The sequence below is a fragment of the Pelobates fuscus genome, chromosome 6 (genome assembly GCF_036172605.1).
Source record: "Pelobates fuscus isolate aPelFus1 chromosome 6, aPelFus1.pri, whole genome shotgun sequence".
Taxonomy (NCBI): Eukaryota; Metazoa; Chordata; class Amphibia; order Anura; family Pelobatidae; genus Pelobates; species Pelobates fuscus.
This window is the reverse complement of record NC_086322.1, coordinates 28044497-28070918: the sequence shown is the minus strand read 5'-3', so window position 1 is coordinate 28070918 and position 26422 is coordinate 28044497. Positions and strand designations below refer to the sequence as shown.

General features: G+C 39.3%; 1 protein-coding gene across 1 annotated transcript in view; it reads left to right on the top strand.

The window, feature by feature from the left end:
• Positions 1-1427: 1427 nt before the first annotated feature.
• The window catches only part of LOC134566029 (uncharacterized), a 116940-nt gene continuing 91945 nt past the window's right edge, over positions 1428-26422 (top strand). The window contains exons 1-2 of the mRNA XM_063425743.1: positions 1428-1723; positions 16589-16883. Coding sequence (XP_063281813.1) covers positions 1428-1723; positions 16589-16883 — 591 coding nt within the window. The remainder of the gene's footprint in view (positions 1724-16588; positions 16884-26422) is intronic.

Sequence of the window (26422 nt, the reverse complement as noted above, 5' to 3'; positions counted from 1 at the left end):
ACACACACTGCACTCATACACACTGCACTAATACACACTGCACTCATACACACTGCATTCATACACACACACACACACACACTGCACTCATACACACTGCACTCTTACACACACACTTCACTCATATACACACCGCATTCATACACACACACACTGCACTCATACACACACACACTGCATTCATACACACACACACTGCACTCATATATACACACACTGCACTCATACACACACACACTGCATTCATACACACACACACTGCATTCATACACACACACACTGCATTCATACACACACTGCAAATAAATATTCAATTAATGTAATTTTTTTAGGATCTAATTTTATTTAGAGATTTACCAGTAGCTGCTGCATTTCCCACACTAGTCTTATACTCGAGTCAATAAGTTTTCCCAGTTTTTTGGGGTAAAATTAGGGGCCTCGGCTTATATTCGGGTCGGCTTATACTCGAGTATATACGGTATATACTTTTGTGTGGCAATTTTGTTTTCTGTGAGAGCTACTAAACCTAAAAGACAAACATACCAACTTCTAAAATTGTTGAACATTGAAATTTTATTTTAGTCCTTGTATTTTGTAACCTGTAGCTTTCAAAATAAGCTGAAATCCTATACATATTATGTACTGAATAAATCAAGACACATAAATGAATTTATTTTGAATTACTTTTTAAAGCTGGACATATTATGCACATGCTATTATTGCCAAAACTGTGAAAAATATATTTTTTTTTGATAAACAATGATAATGTATCTATGTATATGTGACATCAAATTAAAGCCCTGTTTGCCCTCTAAAAAAAAACGGTATATAATATGTATTGGTGCAATAAATGACAGAGATACAAATTGCGTTTGAACACAAACAGCAAATAACGCAAAAATGGCTTGTGTCCTCAAGGGTAAGACAGGCTTCTGAAGCTGTGCCCTTAAGGGGTTAAATTGCCATGCAGAACTTGGAAAATAACATTTCTTAAATCCTCACACTTTTTTAAAAGATTTTATTCATTCATATTACATTGTGTTTCATGAATAAATATTTGATGTGAAATTAAAGCCCTATTTTCATGAACAAAATAATATATATTAATAATATATTCTAGGTTTTGTTTGGGCCAGAGCTTGTACTATTGCCTCTGTCCTTAAGGGATTAATATGTCATAAATTATAATCCACAGGGGTATTCAGTTGACAGTAGAGAGTTGATCTTGATTACTAGTTTTAAGTTAAGCTAATTATTGACCTTTAGTGATACAGAGCAAAAATAGAACAGAATGTATCACTGGATGTAAAAGCATGTTATTAATTTCTCTATTCCCTGAGACATATCACTAGGAAACGATATAAAATAAGGAGAAATAATGTCTGTTCTCTGTAATGAAACATAGACCCTGTGTGTTTCACTGAGTTATGTCTCTGAATCTGATATTATGTATTTTAATAGGTTATTGTTTACTGTTTGCAAGAACAGCTCTTAGATCCGCAGCTTCTGCTAACTCATGTAGAGTGTTACTGTGTCTGATCATCCTTTATATTACTCCTACAATCAAGACCTCATCATCACCATGCAGCCTACAGCTAGTGCAATCGTATGAAGACTATGAATATTTTAAAGATGGAGACATTATCATTGGAGGAGTGATAACTGTGGGGGCATATGCGGTCGATTATACGTTTAAAGAGCATCCTATGATTCTATGTATGGGGTAAGTCAGCTACAAAAAACAAAAAGTACTAGACAAAATATTGTTTATATGCATGTACTTACTAAATTATGCATTGCAGCAATGTGAGAACAGAATAGTCAAAACAAAATACTTACATTTGAGAACAGTTTCAAATCAATCTGTATTACTCTAAACTTGTATATCAGCATTCAGCCCACTGTTTAGAAAATAAACCTCACACTGGTATTAGTTTAATGCAGAGATTATTAAGCTAAAAAAAACAGAATCCACGGCTATGAAAGCATAACTTTAATATAAAATAAACCTAAAAGGGACAAATCGCAATCCGGTATTTAAAATGTAAATAATAAACAAATAATCGCAGTAGGTTAATAAATGTAAAATATACAGTGTATGATAAAATACTTTATTAGATTACTAGTAGTAAGGGAAATCATTGGTTGTTAATACCACATATTGCTTTCCTGCCAACCTAGTGTTTGTAATTTATTCTTTTGAAGCAATGTAATAAATGGTAAAACTGCAGATTTATATTTGAACTTTGATATATATACATATATACATATATACATATATATATAGCAACATTTTGTCTTATTTGTTGTATTGTTTAAATATCTAAATCCCTAAATGTGTGTATGTGAATATATATATATATATTGTCTAGTACACACACACACACACACACACACACAAAAATGGGTATCTTGGGACTCACCCTTTCCAGATTACAATACATTTTCTGCCTGGGTGCAATCACACATTGAAAGGATATATAAACAAAATAAAGAGATGCACTCTCAGGGTTTGAAAAATGAAAATGTTATGATTTATTCCAATAGGTATTTACATAAAAAAAAAAAAAAACGATGATCAAAAAATGATCATACATTGCATAAGCCTGCCACAACATCAATGTACCCCATTTTTGGCAGGACGTACTCTAACAACCTAATGCTCGCTCTGTATGAATTGGCCCCAGCAGCACCTATAATGTATGCATGCTCAGGTGAGTGCACTGCACATAGATACATTTAATGATTTATTTGAGCAGGGCCTTCCTCATCTCTTGCTTCTGTAAATGTTTGCATGTCATTTACTTGTTGTCAAATATCCCCTAAATTATTCACTCTTTATTTACTGTTAAAATTCTAATAGTATTAGAGTTCTGGGTGCAAGGATTTTCAAGGTATTTCACTAAAGTGAGAATTGGAGAACTGTCAGAAAATCAAAGCAAATTCACAGTCGACTTGCTTATGGTAGAAACATTAGATTCAACTGAATCATTTCATCTGGGAAAAAAAATGTGCTTAGTCCATGCGGCTTTTCAGTTCAGACCAAATTTCTTCCATGCAAACAATTTGGACGAAGCAAAATTAGATTCATAATATGTATATGAATTTATATATTGCATTTCTCATTTATTTTTAGCATTTAAATTTGGTTCACATTTGGTTGACATTCGGTTTTCAAATATTCTGTTACTTTTGTGCATTTGGTTCCGAATTGTAATTGTTCTGTTTGGCTGATCACTTATATTTTTCTTTAGTTATTTGATTTAGTGCATGTCTACTAACCATTAACCCCTTAACCCCTTCAGGACCGGCCTGTTTTTGCGATGTTTGTACGTTAAGGACCAGAGCAGTTTTAACACTTTTGTGGTGTTTGTGTTTAGCTGTAATTTTCCGCTCTCTCATTTACGGTTCCCATACAAGTTATATATTGTTTTTTTCACGACAAGAAGGGCTTTCTTTACATACCAGTATTTATATTATGTCATATATTGTATTTAAAAAAAATAATGAAATATGGTGAAAAATAAAAAAAAAAACATGTTTTTGGACTTTTACTTGAAAAATCTTTTACTTATCTACAAAAGCTAATGAAAAAAACTGCTAAATAGATTCAACATTTTGTCCCGAGTTTAAAAACACCCAGTGTTTACATGCTTTATTGCTTTTTTTTGCAAGTTATAGGCCTATAAATACAAGTAGGAAATTGCTGTTTCAATATATATATATTTTAAATGTATCAATAGTGACATTGTTACACCGTTATCTGTCATAAATCCCCGAAACACACCTAACATGTACATATTTTTTAAAGTAGACAACCCAGGGTATTTAAAATGGGGTATGTCCAGTCTTTTTTAGTAGCCACCTAGTCACAAACACTGGCCAAAGTTAGCATTTATATTTGTTTGTGTGTTAAAAATGCAAAAAACGCTAACTTTGGCCGGTGTTTGTGACTAAGTGGCTACTAAAAAAGGCTGAACATACCCCATTTGCAATACCTTGGGTTGTCTTCTTTTGTAAATGGTATGCCATCATGGGGCTAATTCTCATTCCTTGGCTACCATACGCTGTCAAAGGCAACCTAACCAATCTGACAAATTTCAATAAAAAAAAAAAAGTAAAATCAAGCCTTATATTTGACCCTGTAACTTTCACAAACACTATAAAACCTCTACATGTGGGGTACTGTTATACTCAGGAGACTTCGCTGAACACAAATATTAGTGTATCAGAACAGTAAAATATATCACAGCAATAATATCCTCAGTGAAAGAGCTGTTTGTGTGTGAAAAATGCAAAAAACTTCACTTTCACTGACAATATCATCGCTGTGATATGTTTTACTGTTTTGAAACACTAATATTTGTGTTCAGCGAAGTCTCCCGAGTAAAACAGTACCCCCATGTACAGGAATTAGGGTGTCATAGAAAGTTACAGGGTTAAGCACAGTGCTAGCAAATTAAATTATCTGGACTTTTGGCCTGGGTTGGCAGGCAGGTCCCTCAAATTGCAATCATTAAAATTACTTAATTAGGTAAAAATATTACATAAATATGCACGTAGAATTTTAATATATATACATATTTATATATTTGACGTCTACGTGTATATTTATGAAATTATTAATGTAATTTTGTATGTGGACATATGTATATTTCGTATTATTTTTATTTATTTATTTATACATAGATATATATATCATTACATTCTAAGTGTATTTTGATATAAATATATATATATCAATATCAAAATACTGTTAGAATAAAATTGAATATATATATATAATTTTTTTTTAATTATTAAAAATTATTTTTATTTTTTGTTATTTATTTTTATTAACATATTATTTGTATTTTATAATAATATATATATACCATATATATAGTTATTATATATATTGTATATATTCGTGTGTAATTTAAATATAAGTGTATTTTTATATTAATATACGTATATATAAATATAAAAATACACTTAGTGTGACATTATATATATGATACATATACATATATTATATATAGGTATATATAGATATAATACATGTATATATATCATATATATATACACATATTATAATTTTTTTTACACTGATTGTTTTTTTTTTTAACTTTATTTTATGATTTTACAGATGCAGGGAGACTGCCTGTCAGCACAGACAGTCCCCCTGCAGGCAGATACAAAGACCCCTATTGCGGTCATGTGATCGAGTGATCACATGGCCGTGGGGTCCTGATCTGCCGAGGGGGGACTGCCCGGGCAGACAGGCAGTCCCCCTGGACCGGGAGGAGAGCTGATCGCCGCCGTGGGACCGACGGCGATCAGGTAAGTAGCCCAAAACCGTTATGACGGTTCAGGACCGTCAGCGGTCCAAACGCACGTTTTACCGCTGACGGTCCTGAACCGTCAGCGGTCCTGAAGGGGTTAAGGACCAGCATGTTTTTGCGATGTTGTACTTTAACGACCAGGGCTCTTTTAACACTTTTGTGGTGTTTGTGTTTAGCTGTAATTTTCCTCTCTGTCATTTACTGTTCCCATGAAAGTTATATATTGTTTTTTTCAGGACAAAAAGGGCTTTCTTTACGTACCATTATTTGTATCATGTCATATAATTTACTTTAAAAAAAATAATAAAATATGGTGAAAAATTAAAAAAAAAACATGTTTTTTTACTTTTGCTTGAACAATCTTTTAGTTACCTATGAAAGCTCATGAAAAAAACTGCTAAATATATTAAAAATGTTGTCCTGAGTTTAAAAACACCCAGTGTTTACGTGCTTTATTTGCTTTTTTTTTGCAAGTTATAGGGCTATAAGTACAAATAGGAAATTGCTGTTTCAAAATATATATTTTTAAAATGTATCAATAGTGACATTGTAACACTATTACATTGTAACCAACCTGCCAATTTTCAATGTAAAAATATTTGACTGTTATATTTGACCTTGTAACTTTCAAAAACGCTATAAAACCTGTTCATAGTGAGGGTTAACCGGTTTCTCCAAACTTTCTCTGAGCCTTGCGATCGCCCCGCCCACCCCGTGAACGACCAATGATCTGAAGAGGATTACTGACGTCATGTCTAAGGGCGGAGTTCCAGGCACATTTAAAAAGAGGCGCCAGCACTCCGCAAACTGCTCTTGAAAAAGGCGACTTGCTTCGCCGAAACGCGCGTTGAGCATTTCTAAGCGGATGATTTTAACTTAGGATCATTTGGGCTTGTAGATTGTCTTTATTACCTGTTGATAGGACTGGATACTAGTTTACTATTAGTACGATGTTAGGGACTCCTTCCCCCAAATCTCCTATAGTCTTATAGGTAACTTTTTCTCACATCGGCATTAGTGGTCATTTAGACCGTTTATCTATTTAGCAATGTTGCAGATCTAGGTTGCTTTACTGGTTTTCGATGCATTTAACTTTCTACTTATAGACTTCATATATTTTGCATCCAGGGCTCCTAGTTTTCTACATTTAATGTATCCTCTATCATTTGCAACAATATTTAGCAACTTTGCTACATGTATATTGACAATTCAATCTTTCTGACTACACCACTAAATTCTCTCTAGGTAGACCAGTCAATATACCATTCAATTTTTTGATCCTATGTTATATGTATTCCTTTTTTTCATGTTTGTTTTAGTTTCTCCCCTACGAGGGATTATTAAAGAGTTTTTTTTTTGCTCTCTGCACCCCACTTAGATATTTATCTACTGCAGAGGAGCTTTCTCTATAAGGATACCAGGTCTCTTTGGGAGGCAGATCGTTTATATCTGCCACCCATTAGTCCACTTTTCTTTTTGTATGTATAGGGGTTAAGCCCCAGGGTATCTCCCAACCACTACAACTCTGGCGTGTGGACTTGCTCCATGTCTAACCAGCGATGTCTTTCTGTACATGGGGAGACTTCGCTGAACACAAATATTAGTGTTTCAAAACAGTAAAATGTATCACAACAATTATATCATCAGTAAAAGTGTGGTTTGTGTGTGAAAAATGCAATAAAAGTCACTTTCATTGACAATATCATCGCTGTGTTATGTTTTACTGTTTTGAATCACTAATATTTGTGTTTAACGACAACTCCCGAGTAAAACAGTACCCCCCATGTACAGGTTTTAGGGTGTCATAGAAAGTTACAGGGTAAAATACAGTGCTAGCAAATTAAATTATCTGGACTTTTGGCCTGGGTTGTCAGGCAGGTCCCTCAAATTGCAATAAATAAAAATACTTAATTATGCAAAAATATTTAAATATTTATGTATATTTATATATTTGAAGTCTATGTGTATATTTATATAATTATTTATGTAATTTTGTATATGGACATATGTATATTTCGTATTATGTTTATTTATATATACATATATATATATATATATATATATATATATATATATATATATATAATTTCATTCTAAGTGTATTTTGATATAAATATATATATATATATATATATATATATATATATTAATATCAAAATACAGTTAGAATAAAATTTCATATAGATATAATTAAAAAAATAATTATTATTATATTTAATTGAATGTACTTATTATTTGTATTTTATAATATATATATATATATATATATATATATACACACACACACACAATATATATATAGTTTATATATATATATATATTAGATATATACACGTGTGTAATTTAATTATACGTGTATTTTTATATTAATATATTTATATACACTTATTATGACATTATATATGTACATATATAATTCTATTTTTTTATTAACTTTTTATTTTTATTTTTTATTTTACACTTGCAGGGAAACTGCCTGTCAGCACAGACAGTCCCCCTGCAGGCAGTCACTAGGACACCTATTGTGGCCATGTGACCGCTCTGTTGAGCGATCACATGGCCCCCAGTGTCCTAATTCACTAAGGGGAGACTGCCTGGGCTGCAGGCAGTCTCCCCACAACGGGAGCACCGCCAATTGCTGCCGGGGGAACGACGGCGATCAGGTAAGTACATAATACCATTATGGCGGTTCAGGACAGTCAGCGGTCGGCAACGCTAAAATGCTGATGACTGTCCTGAACCATCCGCGGTCGTTAAGGGGTTAATCATCTATTTTTGGGATGCCATGGGCAGACTCTGAATTACAAAACAGTTTCATTGTCATTTTCATGTGTTTCATGATTCAGTCATATGGCGATTCAAAGTAACAGAGTTTAGACAACAAGACCATCGCGCTAAAATTTGTACGAATCACGACTTAAAACTAAATGAAGATTTTTTTCCAGTTTCCTATGAATTCCTGACATTTTTCACTTTAGTGAATTACTCTGTTAGTATAGTTGCACCAACAACTGGTAAGATTTGCCTGTGCTACTGTGTAGCAGTGCTTTACAATTAGGGGATATTTGATAACAAGTAAATGACATGCAAATATTTAGAGAAACAAGAGGTGAGAAGTGATAGTGGCTTTTTTACTGAGTCGTCCAATATACTAGTGCTCCTCAACTCTCTCCTCAACAGTCCAGGATTTAGGGATTACCTAAAGGTGTTTAAAAAAAACTCCACTAAAAACACCTTATTATTATATATTATACATACATATACAACACATGGGGAAACACGTATAAAGAACATATAGAATAATAATAATATATGTAAAAGATGACTTGGTAAATTATTTTAAATAAACAAAAAAAAATCCAAAATAAAATGTTAATCTTTGTTTTTAATAACCCCTTCACACCAGCACGTATGTATACATGACTTCCAGGCAATGTAACCATACCCTGCAATTGTGTATAAATGATTATCATAATTGCAAGTTAAATGTGTTTATTGCAAATTAATTTAGTTTGCAAATTATGCCATAACTACAGTCAGAGAGCTCACAATGCAGTGGCCCAGGGAGCAGCTACAATGCAATCCTCTAAACAATGTGTATTGCGTTTAGACATGAGAAAGAGAGGTAAACTCTTTAAAGTTTGTCTTTCAAATATGTTAGTCCATTAAAAAATATATATTTATATACACACACACATACACCCAGGGTTGGCACTACCATAAGACGGCACAGAGGGCCACCTTAGGGTGCACCAGCCCAAGGGATGCAGAGCTGGGTGACTGGCAAGAGGAGAGCATGCAGCACTGCGCTCCTGTCCTGCCAGACCGAGGGGAGGAAAACAAACTCCTCTACCCTGGTACGTGGCTCAGTCATGCTACACAGGAGGGAGCTAACCGGACACTGATCGGGAGAGGAGAAAATGGGACCCATGAGGGGGCTGGGGGAACAAGACACATGAGGGGTGTGGCGAAACCAACCTCGCCACTGGGCCCTGGAGAAGCCTGTTTGCTAGCCTCCTACCTGCTGACTATGGCCCCTGGGTTATTTGGGGCATATTGTACTTTATATTGCTGCTGCTGGCCCTTTTAAAAGCATCAGTGGACATATTGGGACTTTTGGGACTACTGTCCCTTTAAGACTGTGGAGCATATTACAATATACTGCCTTTAATATTACATATGCTATAATGTGTTCAGTTAACCTGGGTTATATGTATGCAGCATTCATCTGATTGTTCGGTAGAATCACTCCATTCATTATACTGAGTGAAACTACCGAACAACCAGACCACCCAGGAATAAGTATGCCTCCAATTACCGTTTGCAACAATGTTGCAAACGGGTAATTGGCAATCAGTGTAATGTATTCTTTGTCCTCTGGGTGGCCGCCATTCGGGAAACGAACACGTGGCGGCGGCCATCTTAAACTACCGAACAGCGGTGTTTTGCCGTCGAGTGTCTGGAACTAAAATCGGACACTCGACTAGGCAAACACCGCTGAGACCTCCATACTTCCAGAAATTCGTATAGAAACTACCGAATGATCCGCCGTTCGGTAGAAAGAACCCCACAAACAAGGGAATTCATTCAAACCCTCTCCAGGCTCTATAACACAGGCAATTCGTCTGTTTTCATTCCCTTGTCTGTGACTGACCGCAGGGCCAAAATGCATGGAACTGTTTTCGGATACTTTACCCATGCGGTCGGTCAAATCTTTGGAACCCCATATCTCCCGAACCGTTTATCCGAATGAACTGATTTTTGGATATGTTGTCCCCCTGAATAAGGGCTTTAAAGGTGTACACCCTGTTTTTGGGGTACATCCAGAACCTGGCTAAAAATGTGGGCCGTATAATTGGGTTTACTGTTATCTGAGGGGATGTGTGGGTGGAACCATGTATGTGATTGGTTATTGTATGCCTCCCCCTGGGTGTGGCCTGTAAGTGTACAAGTGTAATAAAAGCCAGGCTGGATGAGCCAGTCCAGAGTTCCTGTTTTACCCTCAAAGTGAAGTGTCGTCTCATTATTGGGGGAAGGATTTATTGCATGCTGTTCCAGTTGACTGCTAGGAGTGTAAGCCTATTCGTATGGTTCCTATTCAACGGTCTACAGCATTCCTATGCTTGAGAAGATTCATATGCTGCATCGGTTCGGTGATTGTGGTGTCTGCCAGAGTGCTTGGAGTCCTCAGGAAGCACTAGGAGCATCCATTAACGGAGGTACCCAGTCGGGGTGCCAGGTGATCCGTTACAAGGGGGCTGGGGCAATGAGACACAGAGGGTCTGGGAAGGAGCTGGTGCAATGAGACACAAGAGGGGGCTGGGGCAAAAAGACAAGAGGGGGCTGGGGCAAAAAGACAAGAGGGGGCTGGGGCATAAGACACATGGAGTCTGGGGGAAGGAGACTTATAGAGTGTTTGGAAAGGGGAGAAAGAGACACACAAATGGACTGTGGTATAAAGAGACATACAACGGGGCTGGAAGGGAGTAAGACACACAAAGGGGAGGAGTAAGAGACAAAATGGGAAAAATGGGAGGATAATATATACTAAAGGGGAGTGTAAAAAAAAAGAGGATAAGAAACACTAAGGGGGTAAGAAATTAAAGAGGGTGTTTAAGGGACACACAAATAAAGATGCAATTTTGGATGGGGACACGGGGTCGGCAAAATGCATCTTTGCCTGTGTAGCCAAAAATATTTGGGGCTATGAGAAAGAAAATAGTAGATGTTGGTAATGTCACATTTTACCATGTGTTTAGAGGGTACAAGAGACAATCATCTTGGAAGAATTGAACACACTATGCACCAATACAATGTTAACCCCTTAAGGACTGAGCCAAATGTACACGTTGTGAACAGAACAAAACGTAAACAAAACCTGGCATTTGCGCTATAAGTCTGTCGAACCGTAATTCACCTCTTTAATATTAAATGCAACCCCCCCCCCCCTTATTATATATCATTTTATTCAGTGGAAACAGAGCTTTCATTTAATATCAAATATTTAGCTATGAAACATAACTTAATATGAAAAAAATGGGAGAAAATAAGAAATGTTGTTATTTTTTAAGTTCTACATGACATTTTAACTGTCAATGTCATAATACTGTTTGTTTTTACTGCAATAAAATACACATATTTGTATTCAGCAAAGTCGCATGTGTAAAACAGTACCCCCTATTTACAGATTTTATGGTGTTTTGGGAAGTTACAGGGTCAAATATAGCGTGTTACATTTCAAATTGAAATTCGCCAGATTGGTTACGTTGCCTTTGAGACTGTATAGTAGCCCAGGAAATAAATTTACACCTATAATGGCATACCATTTGCAATAGTAGACAACCCAAGGTACTGCAAATGGGGTATGTCCAGTCTTTTTTAGTAGCCATCTGGTCACAAACACTGGCCAAAGTTAGCGTTAGTATTTGTTTGTGTGTGCACAAAATGCAAAAAACGTTTTTAAAAAATGCAAAAAATTTTGGCCAGTGTTTGAGTTGTCTACTATTGCAAATGGTATTCCATCATAGGGGTAATTTTCATTCTTGGGCTACCATAGGGCGAATTTTAATCTGAAACAAATGAAACACAAGCCTTATATTTGACGCTGTAACTTTTGAAAACACCATAAAACCTGTACATGAGGGGTACTGTTGTACTCGGGAGACTTCGCTGGACACAAATATCTGTGTTTCAAAACAGTAAAAAGTATCACAGCAATAATATCATCCGTGTAATTGCTGTTTGTGCGTGAAAAATGCAAAAAACTTCACTTTTACCGGCGATATCTTTGTAATACATTTTACTGTTTTGAAACACTAATATTTGTGTTCAGCAAAGTCTCCTGAGTAAAACAGTACCCCCCATGTACAGGTTTTATGGTGTCTTGGAAAGTTATAGGGTTAAATATAGTGCTAGCAAATTAAATTCCCTATACTTTCGGCATGGGTTGTCAGGCAGGTCCCGCTAATTGTAATTAATTAAGATACCTAATTATGTAAAAATATTACATAAATATATGTGTAGAATTAATATATGTATATATATATATATATATATATATATATATATATATATATATATATATATATATATACGTATGTGTATATATATATATATATATATATATATATATATATATACATAGTCCCCCCAACCGTGATCGCCAGCGTGGGATCGCCAGCGACCGGGTGAGTAAGAAAAGACCGGAGGGTGTACAATTACGCCCGGCGGCGTTTAGAGCCGGTCTTAAAGGGACACTCTAGGCACCCAGACCACTTCTGCTCATTGGAGTGGTCTGGGTGCCAACTCCCACTACTCTTAACCCTGCAAGTGTAATTATTGCAGTTTTTTATAAACTGCAATAATTACATTGCAGGGTTAACTCCACCTCTAGTGGCTGTCTATTAGACAGCCACTAGAGGTCACTTCCTGGGTTCTAGCACAGGAAACCTGTGCTAGAGCGTCGCTGGACGTCCTCACGCTGTGTGAGGACCTCCAGCATCGCTCAAAACCCCATAGGAAAGCATTGAAATTATTTTTCAATGCTTTCCTATGGGGAGACGTAATGCGCATGCGTGGCATTGCCGCGCATGCGCATTAGGTCCCCTCGGCCGGTGGGCGAGATCAGTCTCGCCCACCGGGCAATGCAATGAAGAGGAGGAGCGTCGCGGAGGCGGAGACAGCGACGAGGGACATCGCCGCTGCCTCAGGTGAGTCACTGAAGGGGTTTTTACCCCTTCAGTAACCTGGGATTGGGGGGTGGGAGGGAGAGGGACCCTCCAGTGCCAGGAAAACGGATCGTTTTCCTGGCACTGGAGTTTCCCTTTAAAGGGTTAATGCATTTGATATGGTTTATCCATATTAATATGCTGTCGTTTTTGCATGCTCAAGTCTTTATATATTTTGCATAATAAAAATATTTTGCAGAATGCTGCACCATAAGCCTGCCTCTTTACCCACACACTCTCACTTTTGAAAAAGACTTGCTTATGAAATGTATGCACATAGGTGAGACATTGACAGTTCTGACTGATCTGGACTACAAAACAACCTGTATTAGAATGAGAGGACAGCGAGGGAGACATGCTAAGGCTATCACTACCTGTTTGTAGTTTCTGTGACCGTCTTCAGCTAGGCAGTGGCGCATCTGGAGCATTTGACACCCAGTGAGGATCCTATATTTGGCACACCCCCATCCGCCTCCCAACTTTAATGTAAAAAACACCCACTAATTTTTAAATGTATTTAGCACTGAGCAGTGTTTGTGTTTTTGAATGTAAGCATATTTTTGTATGGAGTATGTGTGAGTGAATGTACGGGTGTGTTTGCATGTATTGGCATTTGAATGTAGGTGTGCATTTTTCTGTAGTTTGGTTTTTGAATATGGTGGTGTGTTTTTATGTAGTGTTGACCTTTGGATCCAGGGTTGTATTTGTGTGTAGTGTAGGTGAAATGCTGAGATGTATGCACATATATACACTCACATATACACACACACAGACACACAGAAACACAGATACAGACAAACACTGACACACATACAGATAGACACAGACACAGACACAAACACATATATAGATACAAACACACATATACAGACACACAGACACACAAACAGATACACATACACACACTAACACATACTCAGACACACTTGTATGAGTGGCTGTGTGTGTGTAGTGGATGCAGTGTATGTTGGTGTATTTCTGCATTTATTCTATGTAGTGTGTACATAGTTTATGCGTGTGTATAGTGTATGCAGTGTATGTCTGTGTGTTGTGTGGGATAAGTGCTGGGAAGGTGAGCAGTGTGTATTGTTTAGGTACAGCTTCCTTCCTGACTCTTACCTGCCTGCCCCCCCTCCCCTGTCCCTGACTTTTACCCGTGTCCAGTGAGGGGGAACACTGTTCCCTGGTGGTCCGGTGGCACAGCATAGTTGGCCCGTGAAGAGTGGCACAGGACTATCCACCTTTGATCCACTTCTAGCAGCAGCAAGTCCACTGTTCTCGTGATCCGCGAGAGAGTTGCTATGGCAACCCGCGGCAAAGCTCTCATGGATTGCGAGAACAGCGGAACTGCTGCTGCTGGATGTGAAATGAGCGTAAAATTCCACCCCTGTGAAAGTGTGCCCAGGGCACCCCCTAGTGAATGGCACCCAGGGCGGACCGCCCCCTAGCTTTCAATGTAAACACTATATTTTCTCAGAAAATACAGTGTTTACATGAGAAAGGCTGCAGGGAGCTATACAGGGAGTGCAGAATTATTAGGCAAGTTGTATTTTTAAGGATTAATTTTATTATTGAACAACAACCATGTTCTCAATGAACCCAAAAAACTCATTAATATCAAAGCTGAATATTTTTGGAAGTAGTTTTTAGTTTGTTTTTAGTTATAGCTATTTTAGGGGGATATCGGTGTTTTCAGGTGACTATTACTGTGCATAATTATTAGGCAACTTAACAAAAAACAAATATATACCCATTTCAATTATTTATTTTTACCAGTGAAACCAACATAACATCTCAGCATTCACAAATATAAATTTCTGACATTCAAAAACATAACAAAAACAAATCAGTGACCAATATAGCCACCTTTCTTTGCAAGGACACTCAAAAGCCTGCCATCCATGGATTCTGTCAGTGTTTTGATCTGTTCACCATCAACATTGCGTGCAGCAGCAACCACAGCCTCCCAGACACTGTTCAGAGAGGTGTACTGTTTTCCCTCCTTGTAAATCTCACATTTGATGATGGACCACAGGTTCTCAATGGGGTTCAGATCAGGTGAACAAGGAGGCCATGTCATTAGATTTTCTTCTTTTATACCCTTTCTTGCCAGCCACGCTGTGGAGTACTTGGACGCGTGTGATGGAGCATTGTCCTGCATGAAAATCATGTTTTTCTTGAAGGATGCAGACTTCTTCCTGTACCACTGCTTGAAGAAGGTGTCTTCCAGAAACTGGCAATAGGACTGGGAGTTGAGCTTGACTCCATGCATAAAGAGGATGATGTGGTCAAAATACTCATTTGCCTAATAATTCTGCACTCCCTGTAGTTCTCACCTGAACAACCTCATTAAGCTGAAGTTGTTCGGTGACTATAGTGTCCCTTTAATTACTTCCTAGCTTACCTCCAAATCTGCATTGTATCAGACAGTAGGGGGATTATAAAGAATTTATCAATATGCACATTAAGTTTGTGAATAATGTCTATTAAGTTATATGTGAATGTATTGAAGTGTGTTAACCATGTATGGGAAGAGTTACCAAGTTCTATGTATTTATGCAAGGGATTGCAAGAAATATTGTGATAAACATTGCCATTATAAATTTGATTTAAAAAAATGTCATTGATCTTTCAATGAGGGACAAGAGTTGGTTGAACATCTGAAGAAGTTAAAGGGACACTGCAGGCACCCAGACCACTTCTGCTCATTGAAGTGGTCTGGGTGCCAACTCCCACTACTCTTAACCCTGCAAGTGTAATTATTGCAGTTTTTCATAAACTGCAATAATTACATTGCAGGGTTAACTCCACCTCTAGTGGCTGTCTACTAGACAGCCACTAGAGGTCACTTCCTAGTTTCTAGCACAGGTTTCCTGTGCTAGAGCGTCGCTGGACGTCCTCACGCTGTGTGAGGACCTCCAGCGTCGCTCAAAACCCCATAGGAAAGCATTGAAATGATTTTTCAATGCTATCCTATGGGGAGACTTAATGCTCATGCGCGGCATTTCCGCGCATGCGCATTAGGTCTCCTCGGCCGGTGGGCGACGTAATCACAAGGATGAGCGTCGCGGAGGCGGAGACAGCGGCGAGGGACATCGCCGCTGTCCCAGGTAAGTCACTGAAGGGGTTTTCATCCCTTCAGTAACCGGGGATTGGGGGGTGGGAGGGAGAGGGACCCTCCAGTGCCAGGAAAACGGATTGTTTTTCTGGCACTGGAGTTTCCCTTTAAACAGATGAAAATTGAATTTATATTCTTATTTATGAGTGCCTCAAGTGGAGTGTCTATTTTTTTCCCCAAAATTCAGTGAAAATCCAGCCACTCAACTAAAAATAAAACAAAAATAAAAAATAATTTTAAATACCGATTGCATGCTGTATATTGGATTGTTAACAAAGAGCAATAGAATATTTGAAAAAGCTTTAGCTTTAGCTTTGAGACAGAATCCTCCTATTACAATGGAATAATCAGCATTTGCATCTTAGACTTGGAGTTTCTACCCTGAACTTATAACAATTCTGTTGACTTTAATTTTACAGGCAATCTATAATAAATTATTATCACTTGCTCAATTTTATGTTTGGCATTGCAAAGATTAACTCAAATCCATCGATTTTACCAAATATCACACTGGGATATCATTTATATGATTCATGTACAGAACCAAGGAAAGCTGTGAAAAGTGTTCTACAGGTTCTATCTGGACCAAGGAGGACTGTTCCTAATTATTACTGTATGAATGGAAGAAGCAAGCTGGCTGGTATCGTTGGCGATTACCATTCAATTACAACCATCCCCATAGCACAGATCTTGGGGGTGTTTGGATATTCACAGGTGAGTAAATTTATTGTATTCCCATTATTTTCTCCCTTATGAGGCTTTTAGGAGATCTTCCATGTAAGACTTTAATAGATATTTTTTTAACTTCTACATGTAAGTCTAATAATTCCAGCAACGCTACAACATTTTGCTTACGGAACCAAGGTTTAATTCTCACCTAAATTATAAAGTTGATCCAGGTGGAACAAAAGGGAGTGTTGTCCCAACCAAAGGGTGAAACAAGATGTTTAGGCTACTCCCCCTGCACTGTCCAGATCAGAAGAAACATCACCTAAATAGTGCTTCCAATTAGGGGGTAACCTTGAAGCTAAACTACTGACAATGAGAACAAAACTCCCAGTGTCACCCAAAATTGTGGGATACACTGGGAGGAAGCACAAAAGTAATGTAAGTGGCCAAAAAAAGTGAACTTTATTCTCAATGATACAAAAAATAATGGTCCACTTAAAAAGAAAATATAAACCATATTAAACCAGGGGTGTAAGATGGGTAGTGTCTACCTCTGGACAGGTAGGGATTAAACTAGACTCATCCGAACCGCCCCTGTACACTGTATCCCAAAACGCCAGAGAGGGAACCAGGAGGTTGCAATAGATAAAGGTACTACAAATTCCCAATTAATAAAAACATCTCTCTCTGTCCCTATATATACACCTCGGCATCGCACAGAGCTAATGCCTACTGGAACAAGTAACCCTGAACACTCAAAACAAAAATTCAAACGTGCATAGTACTACCCAAGTGCAAATTGAAAATAAAAGCGCTCAACGCGCATTTCAATATACTAAGACACCGTCATCAGGAGCAGAGTGGCCATAGGTATCCTCTTTTAGGTTTAAATACCCAGCCCTTAATTAGCCATGTGTGAATGATCCGATAACCAAACGGCCCACAAGCCAATCAGATGGCAGAGGTGTGGCCAGGGAGAGTGGCAGCATAAATCTTCCTTTATTTGCTGAATACAATCCTCTATTTGATTGTAATCTGAGTCTGTTTGTCAGGGTGAGCGACCGATATATGTGTCGCAGTGGTACAAATCAGTCTTTGTTTTCATTTTGATTTAATACCCTGTCATTTTTTACATCCTTTTTCTGTTGCACTAGTTCACTGTTTAGTTAAAAGTGCCAAACTTGCCCCACTTTGGGCAGCACTTTTCCTGTACATTTCCTCTACAGCTGTTGATCCTTACATTTTGTAGCTGCTGTCTCACTACCCATTTCCTGGTACGCTTGGGATCTAGTATTCTTAAAACGTACTATATATTTCCAGCCTTGGTGTGGGCTATTTTATGTCAGTTGAGATTTATGCGATCAAAAGCCCACTTGTTCACCACTTACCACATTATTCCTCATTCATTCCCATTCTTTCCACTCTATTTGGACAGATAAACCCCTGTCCTAATCCTTTTTAAACACTGAATCTGCCCACAATTTACAGCATGCCTGCGTAGATCAACTAGCATTGCACTGGGATGCATGCCAATTGATCTGCTTCCTACAGCAGCCACAACAGGGTGATCGTCCCTGTGGGTGTTTAACCATGGGGGCTGATCATCCGTCACTATGCATGCGCTGGGCTTCCAATGATGTTCGAGCGCATGTCATAACAACAGGTATTTAAAAATCCACCCATTGCTATACAGCACAGCTCTATCTTAAAGGAATGTCATCCTTGAAGAGGCAGTAAAACTCATCAGAACAATTGGGTCAATAAATGGAGGTGCATGAATATATCTCCGTTGAGTCGGCATGCCCTATTTTCTTCCATTTAGTCACATTAGTTATAGCTAAATGCTATGCTTATAAGTAATATGATGAATATACAAACACGATGAAAGATAATCTAGCACAGTTTCTGTAATGGTTGTGGGGTAGGCATAACCCAACATAGAAATCAATAAGAAGCTTAGTACAGACTAGTAAGAAACAGCCCAATACCAATCCTATTACTAGTCCAACATTGGAATGAGAAAACCTTAAACATTTATAATTCACAACTTTATTAAATCCCTAGAAGTGTGATACAAATACACACGAAAAAAAGCAGTGCCAGAAAAATGAAGGAAAATAGGAAAATAAAGGAAATAGGAAAATAAATAAAATTGGACAAGCAGATGGATCCTATATAGATAGTCAGAATGATCTCCCAGCTTTGAAATAGACTAGAAAGCAGGTGAACGTAATCTGATACTAGGTTACAAACTTGCATACAAATTGAAAGAACCCGGCTTAAGTCTTATGAGCTGCTGGGGGCTAGGAAAGTCTGATATAGTATTTAATATTTAACAATAAATGTAGATAAAGAATAACAGACTGATCCTAAGGCAGTGTAATGGATCATAGGCACAAATTGTAGAGTGAAGAAGGCCAGGGCCGGATTAAGAGCCCAGTGGGCCTGGTGCTGATAATCATGATGGGCCTAATTACAAAATCTTATTGACCAAAAACACTAAAACAGTCCTACCTCCTAAGCGTCATGTATCTGATGGAGATGATGCTGTAGGGAAACTCATAGGATGCAACTATGAGAAAACACATACCCTTTGCTAATCTAATGCTTTCATCTTTCAAGTAAACCCATACCCCCTAACAGCAGTGTCCAGTAAAGCAGGAAGTCTATGGATGCAGTAAAAGGGTGGGATACTGACACAAATCTCATAACCAGAACGGGTGAACATACACAAAAAGGGGGAATGTCTGTGTCCCTATGTCTCCTAGTCCCTTAGTGTTTGTGTCCTCATGTCTCCCAGTGTCCCCATGTCACTAGGGGACATTGGGAGACATTGGGACATTGAGAGACATTGGGACACTGGGAGACATGGGAAACAGATACTAGGGAACACTGGGAGACCTAGGAAATCTGAGACTCTTGGGGACACTGTGTGACAGACACAAGGGGACACGGGGAGACATGGGGCACTGAGACACTGTGATATATAGGGGACACTGGAGACTTGATAAAAACCTGGGTACAGGTCAAAATGTTGTGGTGTCCAATAAACCTGCTTAAAGCTATCACAGTGAGTGCCTGAGATTTTTTCTTTTATACTAGGGGACACTGAGACACTACGGGCACAGACACACTACGGGCACAGAGACACTATGGGCAGAGAGACATGGGGCACTGAGAGACATGGGGCACTGAGAGACAAGGGGCACTGAGAGACATGGGGCACTGAGAGACATGGGGCACTGAGACACTGATACATAGGGGACACTGATACATAGGGGACATTGGAGACTTGATAAAGACCTGGGTACAAGTCAAAACGTTGCGGTGTCCAATAAACCTGCCTAAATGTCTCCCAGTGAGTGCCTGAGATTTTTTTCTTTTATACTAGGGGACACTGAGACACGGGGACACAGAGACATTGGGAGACTAGGGGACTTTGGGAGTCTAGGGAACACTGAGACACTAGGGACACTGGCACACTACAGACACTGAGAGACACCAGGGACACATGGGGATACTGAGATACTAGGGACACTGGCTGGGAGACATGGGGACACTGCCATGTCTCCTATGTCTCAAAGTCGCCCAGTGTCCCCATGTCTCCCTGTGTCTCCATGCCTCTCAGTGTCCCCATGTCGCCAGGTGTCCCCTAGTGTTTGTATCCCCATGTCTCCCAGTGTCCCTTGGAGTCTGTGTCCTCATGTCTCCCAGTGTCCTGATGTCACTAGGACACTAGGGGACACTTAGAGACATGGGGACACTGGGAGACATGGGGCCACTGAGACACTAGGGACAGTGGCTGGGAGACATGGGGACACAGACTAGGGGCCACTGGGAGACATGGGGCCACTGTGTCCCTAGTGTCTCAGGGTCATGGGCGTCCGAATGGGGGGGGGTAAAGGGAAGTACCCCCCCGGATTTTTCAGCTTGTGCTGCTATTTTTCGTTTTAGTGTGAGAATACAGTGCAGTAGGTGGCGCTGTGAATGGAGAAAGGCAGGAAGCTACAGCTTATCCCTGCCTCTCTCTCATGACTGAAACCGCAGGGGAGCAGCACAGAGGCAGCCTACAGAGCAGGTAAGTGAGGGATGGGGGATAAAGTAGAAGGAGCAGCAAGGAGCAGGAGGGGTCAGCAAGGAGTAGAAAGGGTCTGCAAGAGGCGTCAGCATGGAATAGGAAGGGGCAGCAGGAAGGGGTATGGATGGTCTGCAAGGAGCAGGAGGGGTCACCAAGGAGTAGGAAGGGTCTGCAAGGAGCAAGAGGGGTCAGCAAGGAGTAGAAAGAGGCAACAAGGAGTAGGAAGAGGCAGCAGGAAGGGTCTGCAAGGAGCAGGAAGGGTCTGCAAGGAGCAGGAAGGGGCAGCATGGAGTAGGAAGAGGCAGCAAGGAGTAGAAAGGGTCTGCAAGGGGCAGGAGGGGTCAGCAAGGAGTAGTAAGGGTCTGCTAGGAGTAGGAAGGGGCAGCAAGGAGAAAGAAGGGGCAGAAAGGAGTAGGAAGGGTCTGTAAAAAGCAGGAAGGGTCTGCAAGGAGCAGGAAGGGCAGCAATGAGCAGGAAGGGGCAGGAAGAATCAGAAGGGAGACTTTGGACCTTCTCATCTCCCCAGGTAAAAACAAACAATATCAGTGTTAATGTGTTCACTTTTATTTACTGAGTGTCAGGAAACACAGAGGGCCGCTGGGTAGGGGTGCCGCTGATTGGCTAGATGGGTCAGCTAGCACTCTAAGCCAAACAGTAGCTCCCCATTCATAAAAACGTAAAACATTTTTATGAATCGGGAACTAACGATTGGCTTAGAGTGTCAGCTGACCACTCTAGCCAATCAGCGGCACCGATGCCCAACATCAGTCTGCACTTCCTGACACTCTGTTTCAGAAGTTGAAAGTTGAGCGACCTGGAGATCTGGAGCTGAAGGAAGCCTTTGGGGGTAAACCATTTGAGAGCGGTTTCACCCCTTCAAAGAAAGAGCACCCAGGGGCCTCCTTGCATCACAGCATTTTCATTTAGATAAAGTTGTTATGGTGACCAGAATGTTCCTGTAATTTGATGAAAGGAACACTATAGTGTCAGCAATACAAACATATATTCCTGACACCATAGTTGTGAAAACGCTATTCATCCTTGCTTTATGTGAAAATGACTATGCTCCTTCCCTTTCTTGAAACTGTCAAAAAGGGGCCAAGCATGGATGTCATTACAATTATGCCCCCCCTCCCCCCCTGAAAAATTCCTGCGGACGTCCATGCTCAGGGTCCCCATGTTCCCCAGTGTCCCAATGTATCAGCGTCCCCATGTCTCGGAGCTGCTGTCTGGACTCTCTGTGCAGAGCTGCTCCCCCGCGGATCAGTGAGTAGAGAGAGGCAGGGAGGGAGATGCCGTAACTTCTTATCACTGCCTCTCTCCACACAAACAGTGACCCCTACTGGCCGGCGCTGGTATTGCAGAATAATCTATGTTTATACTGAGACAGACATTTGTATTGCCGGTATTACTGCAATACCGGCACCGGCTAGGCAGCCTCAAATACCTGAGAAATACTTCTGAGAAATACCTGGCAACCCTAAGAAATACATGAGAAATACCTGGCAACCCTAAGAGTAGTGTGTAAAAAAAAAAAAAAAAAAAAAATTTTTTTTTTTTTTTTTAAAACCAATGGGCCTATTCCATGGGCCTGGGCCTGGAGCTGCAGCTCCATCAGCCCCTATGTTAATCCGGCCCTGAAGAAGGCTCTGTATGGTGTTAACCAGTGACTCTTATTAATCAGCTTAACTAATCGTTAAGAAAGCAAAGAAAGAAAAGGAAATTGGAATATATGGGGTAATCCAAAGCAGTAAACCTCAGGCTGTGAAACTATAGCAGCCGGGAAACCAACAATTGAATATGAAGTTGCCGCTAGTATAATATCCCTTATGGACAAGTGCTGAGAGCCAATATAATAATATATAGATAATAGACAAATATGCAGACCTTAATTGGTCCACTCATAAGTGACGGAACAAGTAGTCCCATATAGCATACACCTTGAAGATAAAGAGGTTAGTCAGTAGTATAGAAAATTTAGCTTAAAAAAAACACCAAAAAAATTGGTAAATAACTGCTTCAGAGTGACCCCCTCAAACTAGATATAGACAGTGTGAAATAAGCTAAACACTGCTGCTTCAAGGCAGCCTATCATCTACCTAAAATAGCCGATAATAAAAATTAACAAATAGGTGAAAGCACACACAATAAGGGAATACTACCCGCTCTGTAGTCAATTGATCTGGAAAAAAACAAATAAACAAGACATAGAGTAGTATAGCCTGATACAATATATGAACAGTAGGTGCCAATCACACTCACATAGACAGAGCCACTTAAATAGCTGGCTCAGACTTGATGCCTTGAATATATAGAACAGGACTTTCACTGGGAACTTCTTTCTCCTTGGGATGTAAAACCTCCAGGACGCAGAATTTTCAGGAGTAAAACACACTTTATTCTTCAAATCAAGAAGTATATAAAAACAAGAATAAATAAAAGTCCTAAATATTAAGTCCAATCACTTGAAGCGTTTCGGCTGTTCGCCTTCATCCGAAGTGATGTTGATATCCAAGGCATCTCGATTAAATAGTCAAAATTTGGCGCTCTTTTTCTCCTCCATTCTGTTTGCATCCTTCCGGTTCTGATGTCGGAACGCCATCTGCGTCATCACGTTCCGACGTCAAATGTCACTTCCGGTCACGTGTTTGTAGTCCGGATGTACGGACGCATAGAGGTACAGCGTCCTTACGTCATGGAAATATTTGCGGGCAAAAAATATAAGTGCCAATTTGAACGTTCACAATAATTATATATATATATATATATATATATATTTAATCATTATCAGTCTACATGTAATTTGATATTAATATATATATATATATATATTAATCGTAAAATACACCCAGACAGTGTATGTGTGTGTGTGTATATGTGTATATACATATATATATATACTTAGATTATATATATATATATATATATATATATATATATATGATCTAAGTATATTATTATTATTTTTTTACACTGATTAACATTATTTTATTTTATTTCCAGCCAGTAGGGGGACTGTCATTACAGTCAGTCCCCCTGCTGGCAATGCAGCAGCCAGCCAACCCGGCCATGTGATTGTGAGGTCCTCACAAGGACCTCACTCTCACATGGCCGGGGGGGCTGCAGGAGGCAGGATCTGCCCTGGGGGACTCCCTAGGAGTCCCCCCAACCGCGATCGCTGGCGTGGGATCGCCGGCGGCCGGGTAAGTAAAAAAAAAATGGAGGACGTACTATTACGTACTATTACGCCCTGCGGTGTTTAGAGCCACTTAGAATAGGGTGTAATAGTGTGCCCTTTTAAGGGGTTAATCCTTTCAAATAAAGGATTAAGGATCATGTGAGGTCTCCCAAGTTAAGCATAGAGACCCTCATCGCCCGTCACCTTAAGGAATTCCACTCAGCAGATTCCCAAGGCTTTTGTTTCTGTGGGTTGGAACTGGTTAAACGCAACCATAGAAGGGGTGATTATGACAGGCTCCTGAGACAACGTGAGAACTTCTGGATTTATCGCCTGAAGACTCTTCAACCTAAAAGGTTAAACAAGGGCTTCTGTTTTGCACCATTTATTTAATTGGCAATACATTTATAAATATTTTTTATTATTGGATTCTCTTCTATCCAACATTGACATTAATTTTGTTCCAGTCACTTGTCACATATGTATATGAAGCTCAGACAGGATACATAGATATGTACATTAATATCTTATTTTTATGTCTAACACTTCTATATTTCATTTGATGCTTACACTGGACATCCAATTTTAAAAGACTTTCTTAATATCTTATCTCTCCCTATAAGGGATATATACTTTAAGATTGACTAAATTCTTTACATGCTTTCTGGCATTAGTGGAGTTAATTTGTTTGTTTTCATGACCCTCTGGTATTGGAGGGGTTAATTTGTTGGTTCTAATGTCCCTCCTCCTCTATATCTGCCTAACTGGATATGAAGCTGTCACTGATATCACACACAAAAAAAAAAAGGGGGCGTCTCAATTTTCCCTTTAACCCCTTAAGGACACATGACATGTGTGACATGTCATGATTCCCTTTTATGCCAGAAGTTTGGTCCTTAAAGGGTTAAAAGGAGGCAAGATTTCAGTCTGATCTTAGCTCTTGACAAAGGCGCATACAAGCGCTGAAATGCGTGTTGAGCAGACACACACACATACTCAGACACACACACACACACACACACACACTCACAGACAAACAAACAAACACACATACACTCACAGAAACACAGAAATTACCCCCCCCCCCAAAAAAAAATAATAATAATAATATACACTTGTATGCATATATAAATGCAGGCACACATACACACATACATACACACTCACAGAAACACACACATTATTATTTTTTAAAATGTAAAAATGTCCACACAGCCTCCCTACCTGGAGAGCTGGTGTGGACCTGTCCCTGAGGTCCAGTGGGGCTTCAGTGTGGTGGGCACCTGTCTTCCTGTCAGACGCGGTGAGGGAGCTATGTCCTCTCTGTTCTGCTCCCTCCCGCCGCGCGGGCTGTCTGCTGATGCCGGGAGCAGGAATATGATGTCATATTCCAGATCCTGTCATCAGCAAGCTGCGCGCGAGGAAGCAGAGCAGAGAGAACACGGCTCCCTTGCCGCGTCTGACTGGGAGACAGGTGCCCTCCGGCGGTGTCCATCAGGTGACCTCTTGGCCCCACCTGAGTGCCTGCAGGAGCACCAGGAACAACGTTCCTGCTGTAAAAAAAAGTGCAGGAGTGCCGTTCCCACATGTTCCTGCAGGACTCGAGCCCTGCTTAGCAAAGGTGAGTGGATCCCACTTGCAATGGTCAGAAAAGGTATAACAAATATAGGAAAACAAAACAATACAACAAGATCTTCCTCCTGCCAATGATACATCTTATGGTTTTAAACCTTAAATGCATAGTTACATAGGTGAATAGCTCATATAACAAATTCTAGCTTTTTATTTGAAGAGTATAAAAATTATCACTTGCTTTACCCATTCTGCTAATAAAAAAAAATCCTTGCCTTCTCCAGAGATTAAGATTTTTAGAAGAACACCTATGATTGTTGGTTACTTGCAATGTCCTCTGATTCATTGCAGAGTGAAATAAACCACCAGCATGAACTAAAATAGTTTAATGTGTAATGTCAATTCTAGTGTCCACATGCAAGTTTTCAGCACTTCTATAACTAACAAAAAGACAAATGAATACACCAGTTGGACCTACCATATGTATTGATCCAGGGCTTCACCCCTAATCAACTATAGAAATGATTTGCAGTTCCCAAAAGGAAACAGATGGGAAATGCTTCTCTTGTATAGAAAGTTGAATAGAAAAAGACCTTATAATAATTAACCAGTACTAATAAAATATACCATATCCTAGCTGCATTTCTATATAATCATAGAAAGATAGTATGGATGTTTCCGACTCTAACCCCAAGATTAGTAAAATGTGATCTGTTATTGTGCAATATATTTCATAGTGTCATTCTTTATAAGCTG